The 23,242-nt window shown below is 35.8% G+C and overlaps 1 protein-coding gene across 2 annotated transcripts in view; it reads right to left on the bottom strand.

The window, feature by feature from the left end:
• The window catches only part of LOC149529116 (CBBY-like protein), a 223,412-nt gene that overhangs the window by 194,945 nt on the left and 5,225 nt on the right, over positions 1 to 23,242 (bottom strand). For both annotated transcript variants that reach the window (XR_016358876.1, XM_089810563.1), the window contains exon 2: positions 212 to 261. Coding sequence is in view for 1 of the 2 variants with exons in the window: in XM_089810563.1 (XP_089666689.1) it covers positions 212 to 261 (50 nt within the window). In the remaining variant the exon portion in view is untranslated. The remainder of the gene's footprint in view (positions 1 to 211; positions 262 to 23,242) is intronic.

Raw genomic sequence — 23,242 nt, forward strand, 5'->3', positions numbered from 1 at the left:
TCAATATCCATTCACCATGCTCAGAACCTTCATCCTTTTCCCTCCATGTGTATTTCTTCTCCTTTTGTATTCATTTTCATTCTTTTAGCATTATTTTTATAGCTGAAGAAGAAACAAAATTCCAATCCATTTTTAACTTATCTGTGAAAAAATATAATAAGAAACAATAGCTAGAATTACAACTCAAATTATCAATTGATATTGGACTTACCCACATTAAACGCATGGCAATTGCATGAGAAGCTAACATCGGCAATGACCCTGAAAAATAAAGACAGAAACAACATCTCTATTAGTCCTAGTTTCTGACAACTGGAAGCATTATATATTTCATTAAGGCATTCAAAAAGTAAAAATATGCATGTTAATGATACAACAAAAAACCAAAAAGATTATGGCTCAACTTTCAGCATACCAAGAAGAAAATCATGATTAAAATCATCATTACTCTATATTTACAAGTTAAGAATAAAAATGTAATTGAGCTATTTACATCTCTGGATGCCTTCATAGTGAATGCGAGGTTTACAAATAATGTGGTATTTTGGAAAAAAGATACTGAATACAGAAGATTCTTTCAGTAATCTAAGAATTTTGTTGGAAGTTTTCCTGACAGTTTCCCAGCAGTTGGGTGGCATCTCACAATCTGCTTTGCTCTAGTGTGAGTGCATAAAGCCTTTCTATGTAGGAAACTGGACACAGATATGGGTACAGAATCTGATAAAGCCCTGGATATATTAAAACTGGAATATGGTTTATGAATAACAAAAATAACAAGTTAATATGTATGCAAAAAAACTATAGCAGACTAATTTTTAAAAAAAAGAAATCAAAAATCCTCACAAAAACGAATCCACAATGCATTGTGTATGTAAGAAGTGAAGTGCCTCACCTGTCTCCAAACTAGGTGAAGATATTTCTTATTAATTCCTGAATCATATTAACTTTTACATTTTTGGCTGGTTACAACTCAGGTTCTTTATTGAGATAATATTTGCTATATTTTTGTACTTAACTTGAGCATATCAAGATACACACCCTGACTGTGTTGGTGACACCACTGCCTTGCTATAGGATTGTGCAACAAAGAGAATTATAAATTGTAAAACATAACAAATTTGGTGCCCTTTTGTTGAGAAGAAGCCTAGCAAAGAAGTGTGCAGCATAATCACAAAAACTTCTGTTTCAAAATGGCAAAAGGTCATGACCAGAACAGGACACGCATTTGTAACAATTTTTGAGTCACAATAACCTGCTCCCATTTAAATAAGCAATTCAAATACACACAAGGAACCAAATGGCTGGAATATGCCACGACCCTCTACAAGTGTGATTTAGGAGAAAATAGAATCATGGTAACCAAGACTACAGGTGAGTTATTCAGCCAGAAGGATATTATTCAAGGCATAAGGAGGTTAGCTGCTGGTAAAGCACAAGATATAGATGGGCTACAAGCTGAATACTTACAATGGGGTGTTGAAACCATGGCACCACACATCACTAAGATTTTCAACAGTGTCAATAGAGAAGGCTTCGCTATAAATTGGACAACAAGTGTGGTGATCCCACTCCACAAAAATGGAGATATAAACAACCCTTCTAATTACCGAACCATCATGATCAATCCACTCTTTGGAAAGTTATTTGGCAGCATGGTAGAACAAAAAATCAGTAAATGGACTGAAACAGAAGGTAAAAGAGCAAAAGGGCAAGCAGGCTTTAGACCGAAACACTCTAATATAGATCACGGCATCACTCTCAGATATTTGATAGAGAAAGTTTGGGACACTCAGGGGGCCAAGGCTTACTGTTGTTTTGTGGACTTTAAAAAAGCATTTGACAAAGTGCCACGTAACAAACTTTGGGACAGGATGGAAGAGTTGGAAGTTCCTAAAGAACTTAGGTCTTCTGTTCAAATATTGTATGAGCAGGTCAAAGCTAAAATCAAAACGATGGAAGGGCTATTAGAGGATTTTGGCAGCAACATCGAGGTTAAGCAAGGTTGTCCACTATCTCCAACGTTATTCGGGCTCTAAATTGACAAATTAGAAGAATGGATAAACAAGACCAATGGTGAGGGGGTACAGCTGGCCCACATTGTGATAAGATTGCTCTTATATGCAGAGGATATCATAATACTTGCTAGAACGGCTAAAGGTTTGAAAGAACACTTGAAAGCGCTAGAAAGTTTTTGCCATGACGTGGGAATGCAAGTGAACACTAGCAAAACCAAAGTTATGATCTTCTCGCTGAAGAAGAATAGGGGTATACAGGACAAGTTCCTGTTTGAGGGTAACCTTCTTGAAATTGTGGAGTACAAATACTTGGGCATAAATTTTCATAACAAACTCAATTGAGATACATGAAGATTAAAAAGAATCCAAGGGAGCTAGAAGGCGTGATATTCATTACAAAACAAGTGGAGGAATGTAGAATTATGGGATTGGACGACTATGAAATCTCTTTTTGGTTTGTTGGTCACTTCGATTATTCTATACGGATGTGAAGTGTGGGGCGATGGTATGTCCAAACAGAAATGGCAACAGGTAGAAAGAATTCAAAAACACTTCATCACATTCAATCTTAAAGTCAAGACCATAGTGTCGTATGAGATCTTATTGGCAGAGGTGGGTTCCTTTCCGTTAGAAGCCGTCGCATTGGTTCGGATGCTAAGCTATTTCAAGAAAACCCAAGGTCTAGAAACACATCTGTCATATCCCCACTCTAGCTCAGTCTAACAGAGACATGTGAGTCAGCTTATTATGGGGTCTTGTAGGCTGACAGGGTTGGATAGAGACCCAGTATGGTTATTCAGTGTTAGGGAACTTGGTTTTCTGGTGGGTATTGATCAATTGGGTGATGTTCCTTGTTTTTAGGAGGCAGTTCCTACATTTATGGGGTTCATTCCTACTTTTTAGGAGGTATGATCATGCCCAGGGCTGGGTTTCCATGAGATGACCCTTTGGGTTCAGTTTCAGAGGGATAGGGCTTGTTTCCTAAATTTTAGGAGCATCCCTAGATTTTAGGGATGAGATTGCCAGTGGATCCTTGATTTCCGACTTCAGTCACAAACAGGTGACAGGATGATTTTATGGTTTGTGATGTTAGTTGGGCAGTTTGTGGCTATTTGGGTTATATTTTTAATATTTCCTAAGTTAGCGTTTAATATTTAAATAAGGCTAAGTTAATAGCCATTTTGGAGTAATAAGGGAATTTTGGCCTCATCTGGATGCGTATCCCATGTTATGATAGCTCGTTGGAAAGGTCTTGAAATTCTCTAAATCTTCCTCTTTGGTCTCAGGGCAATTCGGTGAATGGATTTATTACTATGCTGGAAAAGGTCATTTTCTAGTGACATGGTCACTTTAAAATAAGATTTAATTCATTTTTTTTATAGCCAACGCCAATTGGGGGTCACTTTAGGGTTCGAATTGCTTTGCAAGGAGTTATAAGGAGATGGGCGCCATTTCTCATGATTATGCATATTTTTCAAACACTTCTTTTCAGATTTGCTCTGCTTGAGCGATTTGCATTCTGGGACGCAAACCCCAGGGAAATTGCTGGCTGGGACGTAACCCTCAGTAGCATTGGGTATTGGTTTGTCAGTAGTTTCAACAGTATTCAGGAGGAAGGTAGACGCCACTTCAGCTTGGGCCTACAGTTTGTTTTGTTGGGCATGTTCTTTGGCGTATGGGAGGTGAATTCTAGCAGCCGTACACTGCCATTTCTTGCAGCCGTACTCTGTCATTTGCAGCACTTGGATACATAGAAAAATCGGTTACTCAGCAGCAGATTCTTGCATCTTATCAGCCAGTTGTGGCGTCATTGTTAGAGGAAATGTACTGGATCTTTTATTTGGCTCTATAATTCAGAGATTTGCCTAGTACGATTTGTATCAACTCTGACTTTACTGCATATTGTTATTTATTTTCAGACTCTTTTCTTGCCATTTGCTACTTCTCATTTCTATGTGGAATAATCATCAAAAACACAAAAACAAACAAACTCTTCTGCATTTCCGTCTAGTTCTACAAGAAAACATTAATAAACAGGAAAAAACAAAAAAATAAAATAAATCTACAGCAGATTTGCAGCAGAGATCCATCAGGGATCTTTCAACATCACTGCCCCAAGCTAGTCGTAGAGGAAAAACTTGTCAGATGGAAAAGAACATGGATGAAGCAAAATGACAAATGGATGTGAAAGTGGGATATCAACATCCATACTTGCCCGGATAACATTAAAGAAATAAAGAAGTTTGTCATGGGAAAATTTAGCAATATTTTATGGACAAGGCACATAGGGCAGAAAAAATCCTATTACATTAAAGAATTTAACCCCACTTCTAGTCATGATGAAAAGGCCTATATAAGAGCACCTATTAATTGGAAAGCAAAAATGTTGATGGCACAACTCAGAACTAGTTCACACTGGCTGCGATGTGAAACTAGTAGATAGCAAGTTCCAAAGGAAGAGTGGGCATACAAAACGTGTTTATTCTGTAATATGGGAGCAGTAGAGATGGAGCAGCACTTTGTCAAGGATTGCCTGGAATACAATGACATCAGATCTAGTTATACAGAGATATTGCAGAACAAGGACTTCAACTACTTATTCGAGGAAGATCAAGTGAAAAGAACAACGGCTCTGATTATCAAACTTCAGAGAAGGAGAGACAAGTTAACCAAAACTTTGCAGCTAGATCAGTTCCGCTCCTGCCTTGGGGAGGTGATCGTGTGGGTCCCATAGGCTACTTTAGCCTTGTGGACGTCATTAAAATCTATCGTACCATATCATATCATACAAGAATAACGAAATGAAAGCAACTTAAATATTGCATACGTGTATGACAAATAACTAATGGACAGTAAAAAAATAGTATATGAGCAAACAAGATACCATGCTACAGAATGCCAATGTAAAAAGGATTAATTTTTACTATGTAAGAAAAAGTTAAGTATTGCACACATTGTTTCTGAGCGCTTCATTCCTCTGATATTTTTCTGGCGGCCGACTTAACCATAAAACATATTTTTCATCTGTATTGTGTTGGAGACAGACATCCTAAAGCTGAGTATTCCTGTGGTGATGTTGCAAGCATAGTTTCCTGAAATTAATGTGCAATACTTGCCATCACTTGTCTTTAGAAGAGGTGTTTGCAGAGGTGAAGAAAATTAGGGTATCAGTGGTGTAAAGCTATGGTTTCCTGTTCTTGATTGAGTCCTGCAAATCTCTGCAAGAATTCTGGAACCTATTGGGAGCTTGTTATTCAATTCACGGCCTGAATCTTCAAAGGATATATTTTTGAGATAACAGCCCAATCCTGCGTCAACCATTGATTCCAATCATTGTTCATCATTGCTGCATACAGGGAGAAATTGAGGGAGTGTTGTGTAATTTTTTACTGGTGTTTGAAGTGATGTATGCATTCTGCAAAGTTTTATTGAATTTTGCACGAGTTAGTGCTCAAACTGAAGTTGTTTCTTCAGCTGAACTGAGTTGGTGTTTCAAGGAGCGTTGGTGCTCTCAGCAAGTTCGTGCTTACTTATGTAATCTGGATGAGTGCCCATTTCATTAATGAAATCTATTGAGTGCCATGGGTTTTTACCAGAAAGGGCTTTCCAAATGAAATTTGTGTTCTTCATGTTGATGCTTGTTCTCTGTACTTTAATTCTCCATTTTACGCGGTTTCATATGTTTTTAAAAGTTTTAAATATCAATTCACACTCCCTTCCCCCCAGTATTTTCTATGTGCTCTTCAAAAGGCACACAGAGAACATCATCGAATGATTCATCATTGATATCAATATATGTTTTGTTAGCCATCAAAGATGTACTTTGTGATGAAGCTATATGATATCAATATTTGTTTTGTTAGCCATCAAAGACATACTTTGTGATGAAGCTATATGATGGGATGTCTAAGATTCAAGTATCCACCTATTTAAATCAAAATCTATAACCAGAACAAGTGTTTTCCCCTTATCTCTCTCACTTTGATGAAGACGAAGAAGATGAACCCCCTGACATTGTTGACAGCAAATTGAAATGATTTTTCTGAAGAAAATGCTTCAACTCGTCAATTAGTTTTGATAACATTGATGTTCATCATGCCCTGTTTTCTTGTATGCACATTTAGAATTCTCCTTCTTAGATGATTCCATGTGAGAGGGAAAGGCGTCAGATTCTTTGTGTAACATGTTCTTTTGTTCTTTTGCTTCTTATCAAGATAAGTTGTTTTGTTCTGTACCTTAGGCTCACTAGCCACCAACACTTCTTGGTTACAAGACTTGATTAGACCCATGTCAATTAAGCAAATCATCATCAATCTGACATCCCCTAATTTTATTAGTTTTATCATAAAAAAACTCAAAAAATCTCAAGCCTCCTAAGGTTTTTTTCATGATTCAATATGACATTATAATCAAAATAGACTAGTGAACATATGCATCCAAGTGTTTTCTCACATCTAATCTCTCATATTATCAATTCTTTAGCATTAGTAGGTTTAGGATTGGTTTCCTTTAGATAACCAAAACAACATTTTTCCTTTTAGATAGTTCCATACTAATTTTCTCCATGAAACATAATTATTTAGAGTTAGGAATTCAATTTGAGATTTCTCCATTGTGTAAACAAAAAAAAAGCCAAATAATGCAATCAAGCACCACAAAATTACCCCCTCAAATAACTCAAACAAGAATCCCCCAACAAAATATGATCTAGATCTTTATGCTCAATGTATTTAGGTTAGGTTAAATAAAATAATAAATATATAGTTACCTAGTTAGTTGGGAAGTTGCAGTGCTGTAAGTGGTTATACACAGGAATAATGGCTTTATATAAGCTAGTGTCAACGTATAGATCATCCAATTATATTGAATGTAAATCTGAATTAAGATATCAACCTTTTTGCACTGTAGCTCTTTCATTTGGTATTAGAGAAGAATAAATTGGTACTAAAAGAATTCCTGCAATTTGATACAAAGATGGTGTTGAAAATGTGCATAGAATCGATGTGAGTAGAGCCCTGCAAACATGGTGATTTAAAAGTCAAGAGGGAGGATGGTGTGAAGTTTTTTCTCTAAGTTGTGAATGGAGAGAGAACAATTGAGCAGAGAGAGCGGAAAACCTGTGGAAAGACGAAGAAAGAATGGCAACATGGAACTAATGCATCGCCGTTGAAAGAGGGGAGATTAGCAAAGATTAGAAGTTTTGTGTTTCTGAAATAGATACTACACTTGTATTTATGCTCTGAATTGAATAAGACATCCTGTGCCTTTGATCATTTTCCTATTAATTTCCTTGTTTGGTTTATTGTTTGATTGGACATTCAATATAAAGTATTGCAATTGAGTGTGTATTTTTAGTCAGCCCCAGGAGTGAGTGAGTGTGTAGAAATTGATGATGGAAACCTGTGAATGTCAACAGCAATTGAGCCTATCTTGCAACTGAGTCACATATGCTTCAATGCCTAACGGTGGAGAAAACTCACAGTCCCAAAGGATATTATTACAGTGGTGTAAACTGAAAACCATATCTTCCATTTGCAACTTATTCTAGAATATTGGAGTATTACAAGTTGAAAATCTATTCCCTACACAGGCTACTATAATCGACAATGTAAAAATAGTTGGTGTCAGACTGGAGTAATATTTTGCAGCACCATTGGGAGCCTGCATCAAACGTGCCAGAACAATAGTATGTGATGAAGTTTCAAGTGCCTAAAAAGTAGTTGTCTAGAAGAGATTGGTATGTGATAAACATAAGATGATAACACAACTTTCAAATCTTATGGGATTTGATAGTTACAATAACTAACATATTATATGTGGACATTAAAAATGATTATAACACTAAATTTGATTAGTGGCCTGAAAAGTGAAGTTTATAAGGCCTTCAATCTAGCTTGTGTTTGGCATATTGAAGTTATAAGATCGATTATAGTATTGATTGATGTCAACATTGTCATCTTCTAGAAATGGTTATACATATGTTGAATATTGCTTGTATTTTTACGACTATCTTTATTTTACAAGACAACATCTTTAAAGATTCATATGAGTCATCAAATGGATAGTTTGTAACAAGATTAATAAAAGGTTGGAGGCAATGGAGGAGGATTTTCACCATCTCGAGCTAGCTTCACACTCAAAGATGGTTATTGTATGAGAAGCAATTGTTTGTGTCCCTCTAAAGTCAAGATTTGGCAAATTTGTCCCTTAAGAGAAGAGGGGACTTAGTGTCATAATTGTCCCTTCAAGGAGCGAGGAGGGGCATGATTTGGTTGGTTATATGTCAAACACTAGAGGAGGCGTTAGATACACTTGCAGGAGATGTGGCCTTTCAAAGGAAAGGCATCTCATGAGCGGACATACCAGTGATGATTGTTTCCACAACACTAGAGGAATTGTTAGACACACTTGGAGGAGATGTGGACTTTCAGAGGAAAGGCATCTCATCTGCAGCACTAGAGAAGGCATTAAACACACTCAGAGGAGATGTGGTATTTCAAAGGAAATGTGTCTCATTGCGCAAAGGAGGTGGAAACACTCATGTTGTGAAGATAGCTTCAGGTTTTGCAATCAGGAGATCCATTGATGCAATAATTTTGTTGTTTCTTGAGGGAGCGAGGAGGATTGGTGAAGGTGCCTCATCAAAGTCTCTAGAGGGTTGGGGTAAAACCCTTACAACTTCCACTCTTGTTGGAATTAATGTAATAAGGGGGGAAGTTGGAGTTTTACAATAATTTGGTTAGTTTTAGGTTTAGATTAAATAAAATAATAAATATATAGTTACCTAGTTAGTCGGGAAGTTGCAGTCCTATAAAAGGTTGTACATAGGATAATGGCTTTAAATAAGCTAGTGTCAATGTAGAGATCTTCCAAAAATCATGCTTAGAATAGGAAACATTAATAACAAATTATTGACAATTTTATAACCAATACTCTTATTAAGCTAAACCTAAAAAAATTGTAATAACGCCAAAAGTTCCCCTTTATTACATCAATTTGAACAAGAGTGGAAGTTGCAAGGGTTTTAAACCAACGCTTTGGAGACTATGATGAAGCACTTTCACCAATCCTCCTTTCTCGCTCAAGAAATACCAAACTAATCGCGTCAATGGATCTCTTGACCACAAATCCTAAAGTTGTCTTCTTAATATGAGTGTTTCCACCGCCCTTGCATAATAAGACACATTTCCTCTGAAATTCCATGTCTCCTCTGAAATTTCCACTGTTGCACATTAGACACCTTTCCTCCAAAAGTCCACATCTCCTATGAGTGTGTCTAATACCTCCTCAATTGTTGTAGAAACATTCATCATCGATATGTCTACGCATGAGACGTCTTTCCTCTAAAAGTCCACATCTCCTCCAGGTGTATCTAATGCCTCTTAAAGTGCTCAACAAATCATATTCAAATCCTGCCCCCCAGCCCCCTCCCATCGCTCCTTGGAAGGACAACCGTGTTGCCAAGCCCCCTCTTCTCTTCAGGGACACAAATAGTTGCTTCTCATGCAATAATAATCTTTGAGCGAGAAGCTAGCTAACAATGATAGATGCCCTCCAACCTCCATTTCTTTGTTAGCTTCTATCTATATGATGCCAGATCAAATTCTCTAGTAGTAGGAACATTTGAGCCTTTCAAAGCATTTGAATCCTTACACAAATGACCATGAGGATGTGAGCGATGTTTAACATGTGTGTAAAGATGACAATGTTGACATCAATTAGTAACGGACCTATACCATAACCACTATTAAACCTCTTGAATAGATTACTTGAAGATAGGTTATTTGATAAGATGCTTAGAAGAAAATCACTATGTTACATAACTAATTTATCTTTATAACACCTAAACCTCCATCTTTGACCTTGCAAGAACACTGGAAAATAATACCAATCATACCAAAATAAATGGCTTCTTTCCTCATCAACTTTACTATGTGCTAGCCTCAAAAAAAAAACTTCAACAATGCCTAATCCATGAATACCATTGGGAAAAGTAAGACCGTTGACACTTGAAATAGTCTTTGTGTTGAATCAATCTCTGGGCTCAATCAATCAAATTCACCACCTGCACAAGCCACAAATAACTTTGCGCTAGTTTTTGATCTACGTATTGAATAGAGAAACACAGCTTTCTTTTATTTCTTTCAAATGCAACATACATAATATAACTCAAACATAGCCACTATTAAGTTTGGAAGATATGACAACTCAAAATGTCCTCAAACATAACTACTGCTTTTTTTAAACAATGAACCTATAATTGTTTGAGTAAATCTAACACATCTTTATCACGAAAGCAAACGTTATAAACAATCAAAAAATATCAAAATCTATGCCTGCATAGAGTGCAGTGACTAGAATGAGTAATATGATAAAAATATCATCACTGTGATATAAAATCACACTTTACGAACCCACACAATCATTTGACTTGCCATAATATGTCAAATCCTCTGACATTGCTACCCTCGTGACATTTTTTGTCACAAGTGGTCACCCAATACAAAACTCCTGCATCCACGATCAATAATGAATCAATGCGGGGTGACTGAAGAAGCTTGCCAATACAAGCTAGCCCTTATCTTGTCCACACCAGTTTCGCCAAAAACAATCAGTGTTTTTGAATTCCTAATTTGGTTTGTTCTGGCTCAAAAGGAAGGGAGAAGGCTAGAGGGGATTGGGATTTTGCATTACAAAGGAATGATTCTCCTTGGCAATTGCAGTCATCACAGAGATGTCTATTACTCTTTCTCTACGTCACACAACTCCAAGGTTGGTGCTCTAATACCAAATGAAAGCAGAGAAGAGAATAAGTAATAGATTTTGCATGACAAAGGAATGATTCTTGCTGGTACTTACAGTCATCACAGAGATTAAATGGTAAAAACAATAAGCTAGACTTGATCTTGGTACATACTACATATAGATACCAAATTTGGTCGCAAGCTCAAAGTGTAGTCTTTACACAAAATAAGGTCAATTTGATCACACCACTACAAATTACAAGAAAAAAAAAATGCACTTGCAAAAAAATCACAAACAAAAATGTTACTATAGGAGCATGAATGGAGCCCTAAAGGTTCCCAAAATGAGAATTACTCAACCACACCTATGAAGATCTGCAATTTCTAGTACACTAGGCACCAAAATCAAAAATTGATAGCAATACTACGAAGAGTACACAATTCTGCCCCAAATCAAAAGAAAATTAGACTAAAAAGGAGGTCAGATAATTGAGTTAGGAACCTATGAAGTTGACATATACAATCCAAAAAACTCCAATGATAAGGGTAGATTAAATTGGGTCAACTTGCTAATGTTAGTTGACAATCGGATGGCACCAAGTGATGGGAAAGTGACATCCACAATGGGCACCAAAATTATGACATCGACTTGTTAGGAGATGATGCAAGCCCAAAATGTTCTCTCTACTCTCCAAAATATTATTTTGTTGGTAAGTTTGAATAGCATCTTTTTAATATACTAGAATATTCCTTTTCACCATGGGAACTTGTAAAGAAAATAATTTTCAACAATGTAGTCAAAATATTCGCCTAAAGTGAGATATTCAACTAGCAATGAGAGAGTATTAGAGTGACTAGTACTATGCATCTCTATGGGATTTAAACACATTACTTAGTAGGATTCAATCAGATTGTACAACTTGTCTACGAGGGTACTATAGTCTGTGCGATACCCTACACAATAAACATTTTTTATTTTAGATTAAAAGTTTGAGATTTTTAATAAAAAAACAATATATTCTATTTGGCTATGATCGAACTTTTTCTGGCACAAACTTGTGCTAATGCATTAATGATACAGTGAAGCAATTTTTTCCCTCAAGCTCTCAATGAAGCACTCAGATTTGAATGATTTGACAATCAATCTTAAGGATCTTGGGCCTTTTGGGTGTGATGGATGGATCTGTTTTGGTCCAAAATGCCTTGAAATTGCAGTCCTTTTGTATATAGAAACCACCTCTCATATTCATATCCTCATTAATCAAACATTAGATGTCTGATTTGGACAAACAAATGACAAAAGTGACCCTTTGAACTTCATGGTGAACTCACACCAACAATCTTTGATCTTCACTAAGAATACAAAGCCACAAAGAGGAAACCTCCAAATCTAGTATTACTTTCGATTTTTTCTTATTCTCTTGATCATCGTTCGATGCAAGAGAACATTATCAGCCTTCAAGATCCACCAAGATTTACAACCTAGATTTCTCAATCAAGGCTAACAAGTCCACAAACTTTGATACCACATAAGAGTTTGTATAGAAGGTTCTATACCATGCAACATTTTTCTAAAGATTGCAGGTAACCAATCTAGGAACTTAATGAAAGCACAAGAGAGATCAACTATGGAGAATACTCTTATTCTACCAAAAGATGCGAATGATAAATTGATAAATAATTATTTGATGATAAATAATTATGAGATTGCAAAGGTGACCCTTTATTGATATACACCAATGTGAACATAGGATTGCATCATATTATGATATATGTCTTAATCTTGAGACTTGAGACATAAAGTGAAAGTAATAATTGTCCTATGTGTACCCAAGTAAACTTAAGTAACAATTGTTAATAGGATCTAGATTATGAGCTAGCTAGTAGAACACCCCTTTCACATCAACCAATATCTATACCAAACTCTAAAAACGGAATGCCATAAATTGCAACTTGAAAATCCACACTAGATGTTGTTATTTTAAGATCGTTTCTGTAAATGTAGAATCATAGCCATTGTTATTGATAATTTCCAAATGCAGATTTGGATCTCATATAAATATGAGACATGTCTCTATGCTGTAATCATCATTTAAATAATATTATATTAACATGAATTATATATATATATATATATATATATTATTAACATGGATAAGTATATATAGGAAATGATGATTACCAATAACAATAATGTATATCAAATCGGATCAATCCAACTGAAGCTACAACTTTAACACTCCCTCTTAGTTACGGAGGATTGATATAGAACACATTATGCTCTCAAGTATATGAAGAGATATCATCTCACCTTTTATAACACACAATTAAACTAAATTCTGTAACTTTAACATAAGCTTAAACACCACCTTAAGTCTGGTCTATAATAGTAACTATGTCATGGTGTCCGACAAGATCCGACCCAAAGAACCATAACAAATTGGTTATCATAGTGTCCGACAAAATCCGGCCCAAAGAACCATTATAACAGGTCTACCATTTATAAGATCGCCACCTTACAATGGTTACCTTCTGTCCATTTGTTATCATGACTTCTAGCACTCTGGGACAACAATTTAATGAAGTCTGTCATGATAAAAGATCTACCATTTATAAGATCGTCATATTACAATGATTACCTTTTGTTTATATATGTCAATGAAAGATCGTCACCTTTCATTACATATCATATGTGAAATAATAACCACCATGAACCTAGTCAGAGGGTGGTACAAAAGCTTTCAACTTAATTTTCTCTCACAGAGAAGAATGCATTACAAGGAATTTCACTTAGAACATTTCCTCATTGAGAAGATATCATTCACAAAGGATTGCACCTCAAAACAATTCTCCCTCTGAACAATGATCCTGGGAAGTCAAGTCCAGTAGTTACTCCCTTAGAGACTCTCTTCCCCAAGGATTCTTGTCAGACTCACTCTGAATCTGATATCTAATTTTCTAGTGATAAGTCATCACTCCTCATGATATGCATAGGAGTGGGTCCATCAAAATCATGCAATTACACACATGTATTTCTAGACTCTCTCTGAGTATCAATCTTCTAAGCTCCTGTATTACCTTAGAAGAAGTGTCAAACTCCCTCTTAATGTAGAAGAATTTCATAATCTCAATCATCAAAGATGTTTGCTTCAAGAGCCTCGCTTTATGTTACATCCCAATTCTTGACCTAGCTTGAAATATAGCCGTTGAGGTTTGCATGAAATCAGTTGGCAGTTTAATTTGATATAATCTGGCAAAATGGTAAGATAGTTGGTCATTATGATTTCAAGTGAAGATGACATGTTAGTTGATCGTTAATCGCGAATTCATGGAATTAAGATGAAAGGTTAACCGTTATAATTAAATTATGATTAAATAATTTAATTATTGAGAAATTCCTTGCAGGGAGCATGTCGAAGGGGTGGAAGCATTGTCAGAAAAGAATTAGGCAAAGCATCACCATCACTGGGCAGACGGGTAAAGGACCTAACAATTTGAAATAGAATACATCTACAGGACTTGCATGAGTTATTTAATAATTTAATTAAATTAATTGAGTTCAAATATAAAACGTATCTTAAAGGATTTTAATTTATCTTTCGTCATATTATTTTTAATAAAATATTTAATTACGTGCTTTTTAATATAAAAAAGTGATTTGGCACCATTATCATTTAATAATTGTGCATTATAATAATAATAATTGTATTATTATAATCTTTGAATTTTAATCTTCCAATTCTTTCCAACTTCTTATTCTTTTCTTTCTTAGTCAATTTAATATTTAGAATCTGAATGGTTACCTTGGGAATTTGAATAGCTTCTTTATAACTGATGGTAGCCGTAAGGTTAGGTTTTAACTTATTTAATAAACCTTTAAACATTCTCGGCATCATCCTTTATTGGCATCCTGCATCTGTATTCTTTTTCAGCATTCTTTCCTAGCCTTTAGCATCCATTCCTACTCTCGGCTTTCAAGTCATTATACTTCCAAACCCTTCCAGTTAGCATACGAATGAATTGCAGGGACAATAGCAAGTGAATACTTGCATATGGCTGAGAGTTCTTGCCGCGAGTTGGAAAACTCACTCAACACCCGAGCTTCATAGTCTCCAGGCAGAGCCACGTAAGGATTCTTAAATGCATCTCATAGGAAACGTGTTTCACTCCTTCCATGTTTGGTGATAATTATGCAATCGTCCCTATATCAGATGTAAATGAATTAATCGTCCTTCATTGCAAAGGTATCGTTTCCTTTTAGTGAAATAGATCTATTGTTAGAGCTAACGTTTTTCCAATTTCAATTTGCTTTTTCTTTAATGTAAGACCATGAACAATGTCATCTATATATTTTCAAAAATCATTATAACCTTCTAGTGATCATTCGACTGCCATAGCAATGTTTCTAATCAAAGTCTGATAATTGTTATAATTTTTGAATATGCAACTCTCTAAATTATTCCTAAAAATCTATCTTCTCTGATAACATTCATTATGCAATTTGATATAAAGTTGATGAGATAATAAACCAAAGCCAGCTTCAATCCTTTTAGATCATTGTAATCCTTTGAATTCAGTCGACTGCTCTATGCAAGATTACAGCAATGGTTTATATTCATGATTACTATTCTTTTAGAATCCGAATACTTCCAAATTTGTTATGACATTGAAATTATAGAGTCGATTTTTCTTATTCTTTCTTATATATGTATATATGTATAAATGTACGAATTTGTAGAGCAACTTTGAGTTATCTTTGGATCCATGATAAAAAAAAAGTATATCAACCCAGTTTAGAATCAGATACATCCTGAAATATATTTAGCTGAGAATGAGGTATTGAAACCAGAACACCAAGAAATTCACCAGGCGAAGATGCCAGTATGTGGTGATGAAGTTGTAAAATATCATTGTGATCTTAAATCTGATAACAATTGGGAATCACCGGCTTGGAGGCCTAAATAGGGTGAGGAGGTGAAGAGAACCGGCAAAATGAGATTGACTTCAGTATTCATAAAAACATACATAAAACATTTCTATAGCTTATGCATGTTTCACTCAGGAAGAATGTTGTCAATTTTATGATCTTTAAAGAATATAATCACATAATGTGAAATGATGATTGTATGTAATCTTCTTGAATAATTGTTTCGGATACTTGGGACTCACCTAGCTGTGTAGCCAAGAAGATGGGTGATGAGGTGTGAGAAAGGAATCATCAATAATATGAACCAGTATCAGTTATGACATTTCAATATTTATCATTAATTAATAGCTCGTGCATATTTCTGTTATGGTGATCTCCTGCTGCCAAGTCCTATGGCGTGTTATATATCATGATGCCCAGTGGATGGAATGATGTTCCCTGTCAATTCCAGGTAGGGAGAGCCTTTCTCGTTAGAGATCGTGTAGGGATATATTGTGTTCCGAGGTTGGGTGGTTAAGCCCCTGACAATGTTTCACCTCTCTCAAGATGTCGGATGTGCATTAGCTAGAGATAAGCCATGCATTCAATTGTTTTATCGGAAAACAGGTATTATCATTTTTATTTATGAGGTAAGATTAAATTGAAGTATTTCTTTGTTATCATCATTTTACTTTCATATATAAATAACAAATGTAAGTATATTTTCTAATCTTGAGATATTGTCACAATTGAGTAATCAGAGGAAAAGGAATCTAAAACCCTAATTGATTTGAGAGATGACAGGAACCTTAAATGATACAATGGTATTGGAACCCTAATTGAATCCGTGGTATTGGAAGCCCTATTGAAATCAGTAGTATCGGAAGCCCTAATTGAATCCATGGTATCGGAAGCCCTAGATGAATCCATGGTAGCGGAAGCCTTAAGTGAGATAGCAGTATTAGAAGCCCTAAATGAACCGAAGGTAAATGATGCCCTAATTGATACAGTGGTATGTGATACCCTAATTTAAAATATAGTGGTATTTATTTAAAATTATCATTTGATTTTAAGATAGCGGTTTGTAGATGATAGTCATCATATGAAATTGTTATAGTGTATTTGTGGACTAACCCGGGTGGTTGCAGCAGCATCCCTAGTTTGATTTGAACTCAATTTTCCAAGGTATGTGGTTTTTAATTTCTATAGTAATTTAATTTGATGGTACTTCAAGTATTTAGTTAAAAAAAATTATTTAACTGATTTTAACAGTAAATCTTATTCACATGAATGAACATGAATGATATAACTGTCTTCCTATGAAACGAAGTAGTAACTGTACTTCTTTGAGTATGTTGGATGTTATTTTAGACCCGAGAAAACAGGATGTTACACTTTATCCATCTTGATCATCAAGGTCTTTGGAGGTACTATCATTAGATTGAGTTTGCACAATATATTTGGTAGCATATGTAAAGTGGGAATGAAACATTGACTATTATTCCCCCCACAATATAAAATTTCCACTCATTCTTATATTGTTGAACAATTTTGTATCAACCTTCTTTCTGCTTAATAGATCTCAAAATCTTAGTCTATTTGATCAATGTCTCATATGATAATTGATATTTTTAAAGATAATCATTACTGCTTGGAAAACTAGCTGATTTAGTTTATTATATCACTAGCACATGTCGTAGCTTTTATGTGCAAGAAGACCTTGAGGTACTACCATCACTTTCATTGTGCTTTTGTGACCTACAACTTCTCAAAGTAACACACCTTCAAATTCCTTATATGATTCTCTTACTTCAACATATGCTTTGATCAACAACTTCGCACAGGTGGATCCTTCCATCACAAATTCTTGAAAACTATAGGTAACCCCATTATATTAATGTTTTCATACTTAACAAAATATTCTCATCCCTAAATCCAACATCTTCAAACTCGTTACAATATTTTCAATAAAATTAATCCTCATTCATTAAATGTAGATCACCTCTTATTATTTCTTGAAATTCACAACCTCTATCATTATGAAATCACAATCTCCTTATTTACTTTCATAATTGATATTCCTTTCATATTAACATTCCACATAGATTACTTCTAATTGGGATTGCTAATAATCCATTTGATTAATCCAAGTGATCAATAAAGACTTGTACCATCATTGTTATTATTCCTCATATCATCATCTCCTTGGTGTATGTAATGTTCCCTCTATAGTTACTTTGATTCTATCTTATTTCCCAATTTCAAGAGGGTCCTTGTAGTTTCCTTGAAGAATATTTCTCACCTTTCACTTTGATATGTAGTAGGGTTTGCCTTGGTTTTAAGGAGATCGTATGTGTTTTACTCTTCAGAATACATGTTTCCTCTATTTGTTCCCTCTCTTTCAAGGTTGCCTCTAATGAAATGTCAGTCTCACTCTGAATCTCAATCTCCCTCTTTTTCTTGCAAGAACATTCTCGAAAAAGATCAAGGTACATAGTTCTTGTAATATGTATAGAAATATAAATAAGAGATTAAGTACAAAAATAAAGGTAGTTCTCAAAATATAATAATGAATATTACTTATCTCTTTTAATATCCTTTAGAGGTAGTATCTCTAGAAATGGTTCCTCTTCATGAGACACTTGGATTATTCATACTTTGGCTTATCGCATAGATTTTATTTAAACTTCTTTATCATCACAATATTGTGTTTTCATTTTATTTTGTATTCTTCTATCCTTCCATTTCATACCATTTCCATTTAAATAATTCATTTTGTCACTTTAATTGATAGTATTATCTGTTACAAATGTAAATGGCGGAATACTTGAATGCATTAATCAAAGATCAAACTGATCTATATATACAAAGAGGAGAGTCGAATAGAATAGAAACATTCTATTCTAGACTACACCTAACTATTAGAAACATTCTAATATTTACAAAGATATAATAAGATACAATAGTGAGCATTAAAAAGAAATATGAAGGTTATTTTAATACCCCCCTTAATGCTCAATCTATTTACTACACCAATAGATCCCCTGAATTTAACAAACTTGTCAGGACCAAGGGGTTTTGTGAAAATATCTGCTGATTGCTCTGAGGTAGAGACATAGCGTAACTGAATAGATCCATCTTCTACTATTGTCGGATGTAATGGCAATGAAGCTCTATGTGCTTGGTTCGTTCATGAAACACGGGGTTCTTGGCAAGTTTGAGTACGCCCCGATTGTCTGAAAACAAAGAAGTTGGACCTGCTTGAGGAATATGCATAGCATCTGCCAGAGCCAAACTGCTCCACAAGCTGCCTTGACAGCTCCTCTATATTTTGCTTCTGTAGAGGAGAGTGCATGTGCCTGTTGCTTCTTACTGGTCCAAGTAACTGCTGCAGATCCGATACTAAACACATAGCCAGAAGTAGATTTCCTGTCATCAACTGAGCCGACCCAATCGGAATCGGTGAATCCACTGAGCTGAGGAGTAGTACTCCTTGTGTAAAGAAGACCATAATCTGAAGTACCATGTACATAGCGTAACACACGTTTCGCTGCAATCCAATGATCAGTCTTGGGGTTTGTCATGAACCATGAGATGTAGCTGATTGCAAAACTGAGATTAGGTCTAGTAGTAGTAAGGTAGATGAGACTACCTACTAGTTGCCTGAAGAGTGTTTCATCTACAGGAGGAGAAATAGATTGTGCGAACAATTTTAGACCAATCTTCATAGGAGTGGAGGCAGATTTCCAATCCTGCATTCGAAACCTATCAAGAAAACTTCTGGCATACTTGGACTGAGACAAAAAAATACTGTTGTCAGTCTGCCAAACCTCAATACCTAAACAATAATGAAGCAATCCGAGATCTGTCATATCAAAAGTTCTGCATAGACCTTGTTTGATTTCTGAAATCAAATGTTCTGAATTTCCAGTAATGATCAAATCATCCACATAGACAACAAAAAAAAGAATATCATTACCAGAGTGTTTAATATACAGATTACTGTTTGACGAACTACGCTGAAATCCTTGAGCAACCAAGTAATGATCAATCTTTATGTCCCAAGCCCTAGGGGCCTATTTAAGACCATAGAGGGCCTTCTAGAGTCTACATACTTTGTGTTTTGAACCGACAACATTAAAACCTATGGGCTGCGTCATGTAGACTTCTTCCTGTAATTCACCATTGAGAAAGGCGCTCTTCACATCCATCTGATGAACTTTCCAACCATACTGAGCTGCAATTACAAGAAGAATGCGAATAGTACTCATCTTGGCTGTCGGAGCAAATGTCTCCTCATAATCAATGCCTTCGCGCTGGGTGAATCCTTGAGCAACAAGTCTGGCTTTGTATTTGTCCAAGGTACCATCTGCATGGTACTTGACCTTATAGACCCATTTACAGCTAATGGGTTTCTTCCCAGGAGGGAGATCTGAAAGAACCCAGGTGTGGTTCTTTTGAAGACTCTAAAGCTCAGCATCCATTGCTTGTTCCCATTCTGGAATTCTTTTGGCCTCTGCATATATCTGGGGCTCAGGGATACTATGGATGTTGGCCATAAGAGCTATATTAACTATGTTGTGCTGAAGGCTCTTATTTCTAGAGGTTCTACCCTCAATGAGTTCATCGGGACGAAGATCACTAATCGTTTGAGACCACCATTTTGGCCGAAGCGTCAAGGAGCCAATATCAGATGTTGTCAAAATAGCTGGATGAGAAGCAAGAGCAGGAGTTGTATTATCTGGAAGTGACTGAGGTGGTGTATCAGTAGCATCAAATGACTCATATAAAATAGAAGAACCCAAGTCAGAGATTGCTGAAGACTGAATCTCGAAATGTGGTGGGGAGTCAGAGAGCAGAAATGGTCAGAGTTCCTCATCAAACACAACATCACGACTGAAGATTAAACGATCAGTATTTACATCAATCAGTCTGCAGGCCTTATGTGTGTGACTGTATCCTGTAAACATAAGTTTCTGGCTTTTGGAATCCAACTTAGTGCGTTTGGCATCAGGAATCCATACATATGCTAGAGAGCCAAAAACTTTCAAATGGTTGATCCTAGGTTTGCGACCAGACCAGGATTCCTCAAGAGTCTTATGATTAACTGCAAGGGTGGGTGATCGGTTAAGAAGGTAGACAACTGTGGATACTGCTTCTGCCCAATATTTTCTGGGAACATTTCTATGTTCTAGCATAGCCCTAGCCATTTCTGTGATGGTACGATTTCGATGCTCTACAACACCATTTTGCTGAGGGGTGTGAGGTGTGGTGAACTAACGTCTAATGCCATGAGTAGTACAAAAGGCAAAGAAAGCAGAAGAATAGAATTCCCCCCCATTATCGATCCTAAGAGTACGGATGGAGGAATCAGACTCTTTCTCTACTAGAGCTTTAAACTGCTGAAATACAAGAAAGGCATCTGATTTTTGCTTAAGAAAATATACCCACATTTTGCGACTGAAATCATCCACAAAGAGTAAAAAATACCTATTCCCAGTAATAGAAGGAGTATTCATAGGACCACATACATCAGCATGGACCAGCTTGAGTACTCTGGATGCCCGCCATGATTCACCATTCTTAAATGGTGTCCTATGTTGCTTCCCTGCTTGGCAAGCTCCGCAAACGCGATGGTTCTAGGTCTGAATATTAGGTAGGCCATGGACTAAATTATCCCGAGCAAGTTGTGCTAGATATTGAATGTTCAGATGACCGTATCGCTGATGCCAGAGACTGCTAAGAGCGGATGATTAGGCAATGAAGGCATGCTCAAGAGAATCGCCTGAATCTACAAGCCTATAATTACCATGATCCTCAAGACCGAAAGCAAGGGTAATGCGAGAAGCACGATCAATAATCGAACACTTATTTCCACTGAAAACAACATCCAATTGAGGAGAGTGCTTCATAATCTGACTAACAGGCAGAAGATTATGTTTCATGCCAGGAACATAACATACATTGAGAAACATGAGCTTTCTTCCTCCAGACTGAATCTGAACATTGCCCTTGCCGACAATATTGTATTCTTCGCCACCTCCAAAGATTACTGAGTCAGAATAGGGAGTGAATTCAACAAACCAATCACGCCTATGAGTGAAATGTCGGGAGGCACCAAAATCGATGTACCAAGCAGAAGATTTCACATGATTTGCAAGTATGCTGGCCATAAAGGCATGGTAGATAGATTATTTCTGCTCTGAGTGTTGGCCAGCATTGGCTTGTTGTTTAATTGAGTCTGACTTCTAATGTTGCTAATACATATGCTTATAATATGTGAATATTTCAAATGGCACAAACTTTGAGGTGAGAAAATGAAAGACCCAAAAAAATTGGATAAGTACCCAGAAAAGAGCTCGAAAAATCCAGAAATAAAATGTTGTCGGAATCTGGATCCGTTGGCTCAAAAATTGACGCACAAAAAACGAGGCACCCACAAAAATCTGATGAAGACCCATTTGAGATTTCAAAAAACCCACCAAGAATATGTGATCAGAAAAAATTTTCAAAGTCAAAAAACTAGGGTTTCGAGCAGAATAACAGTCGGCGACCAAAGAGGTCAAAAAGGCAGAAAAACAATGTTTGCAGGTAAAAAAACAACAAAACTTAGCAGCAGAAACACGAGCAGAATATCCAACAGGGATAGACAGACCCATGTTTGAAAAAAAAACCAAAAAATCCCACTTTTTGAGATCTGGGTGTGAACAAATTTGAAAAAACGACCTCCAGATTTGAAAAAACGACCTTCGGATTTGTGATTTACAGACTAAGCCACGGGTTTCCAAAAAAAAAATTGCAGAAAACAAATCCACGATTTTCCAAGAACGCCAGTAGCTGAAGACACAATTTTTCAGTCGATTTGCACAAAGGGTTTAAACCCTAGCTCTGATACCATGTTACAAATGTAAATGGCAGAATACTTGAATGAATTAATCAGAGATCAAACTGATCTATATATACAAAGAGGAGAGTCGAATAGAATAGAAACATTCTATTCTAGACTACACCTAAATATTAGAAACATTCTAATATTTACAGAGATATAATAAGATACAATAGTGAGCATTAAAAAGAAATATGAAGGTTATTTTAATATTATCTTTTATTTTAGCGATGTTATATTGCCGCTAAAATTTATTTTCTTCATAAAATCCTCCGAAGCTAGAAGATTTAGGAAACCATTTAAGAATATTGAATAAACATTAATCCTCTAAAGGTATTATTTTGTTGCTCAATCATTTCTTCCATTATAGACTTCAATATCTTTTGTGCGGGCTATTCTACCATGGGTGCCTCATATTATATTAAACCTTTCTCCACATTATCACCAAATGCTTTATTGAATGCTCTCCTTCATACTTGTGGCTTGATTGATCTCAATCTTTTTGTACCTTCACATATTGCTCCATAGACTTGGTCTTGTCAGAAGAGGTTTTTAAACAATATATGTAGTCGATATTAATCCTCCAAACTGATTCTTGTCCACCCGATCTCTAATTATAACAATGTGGAATATTCTTTACATCTGGTGGTGCTTTGGTATGAATTTATGTTAATATTCTATTCCCTCACTA

The sequence above is a fragment of the Cupressus sempervirens genome, chromosome 11 (genome assembly GCF_028749045.1).
Source record: "Cupressus sempervirens isolate cs-2001-9-10 chromosome 11, ASM2874904v1, whole genome shotgun sequence".
NCBI lineage: Eukaryota > Viridiplantae > Streptophyta > Pinopsida > Cupressales > Cupressaceae > Cupressus > Cupressus sempervirens.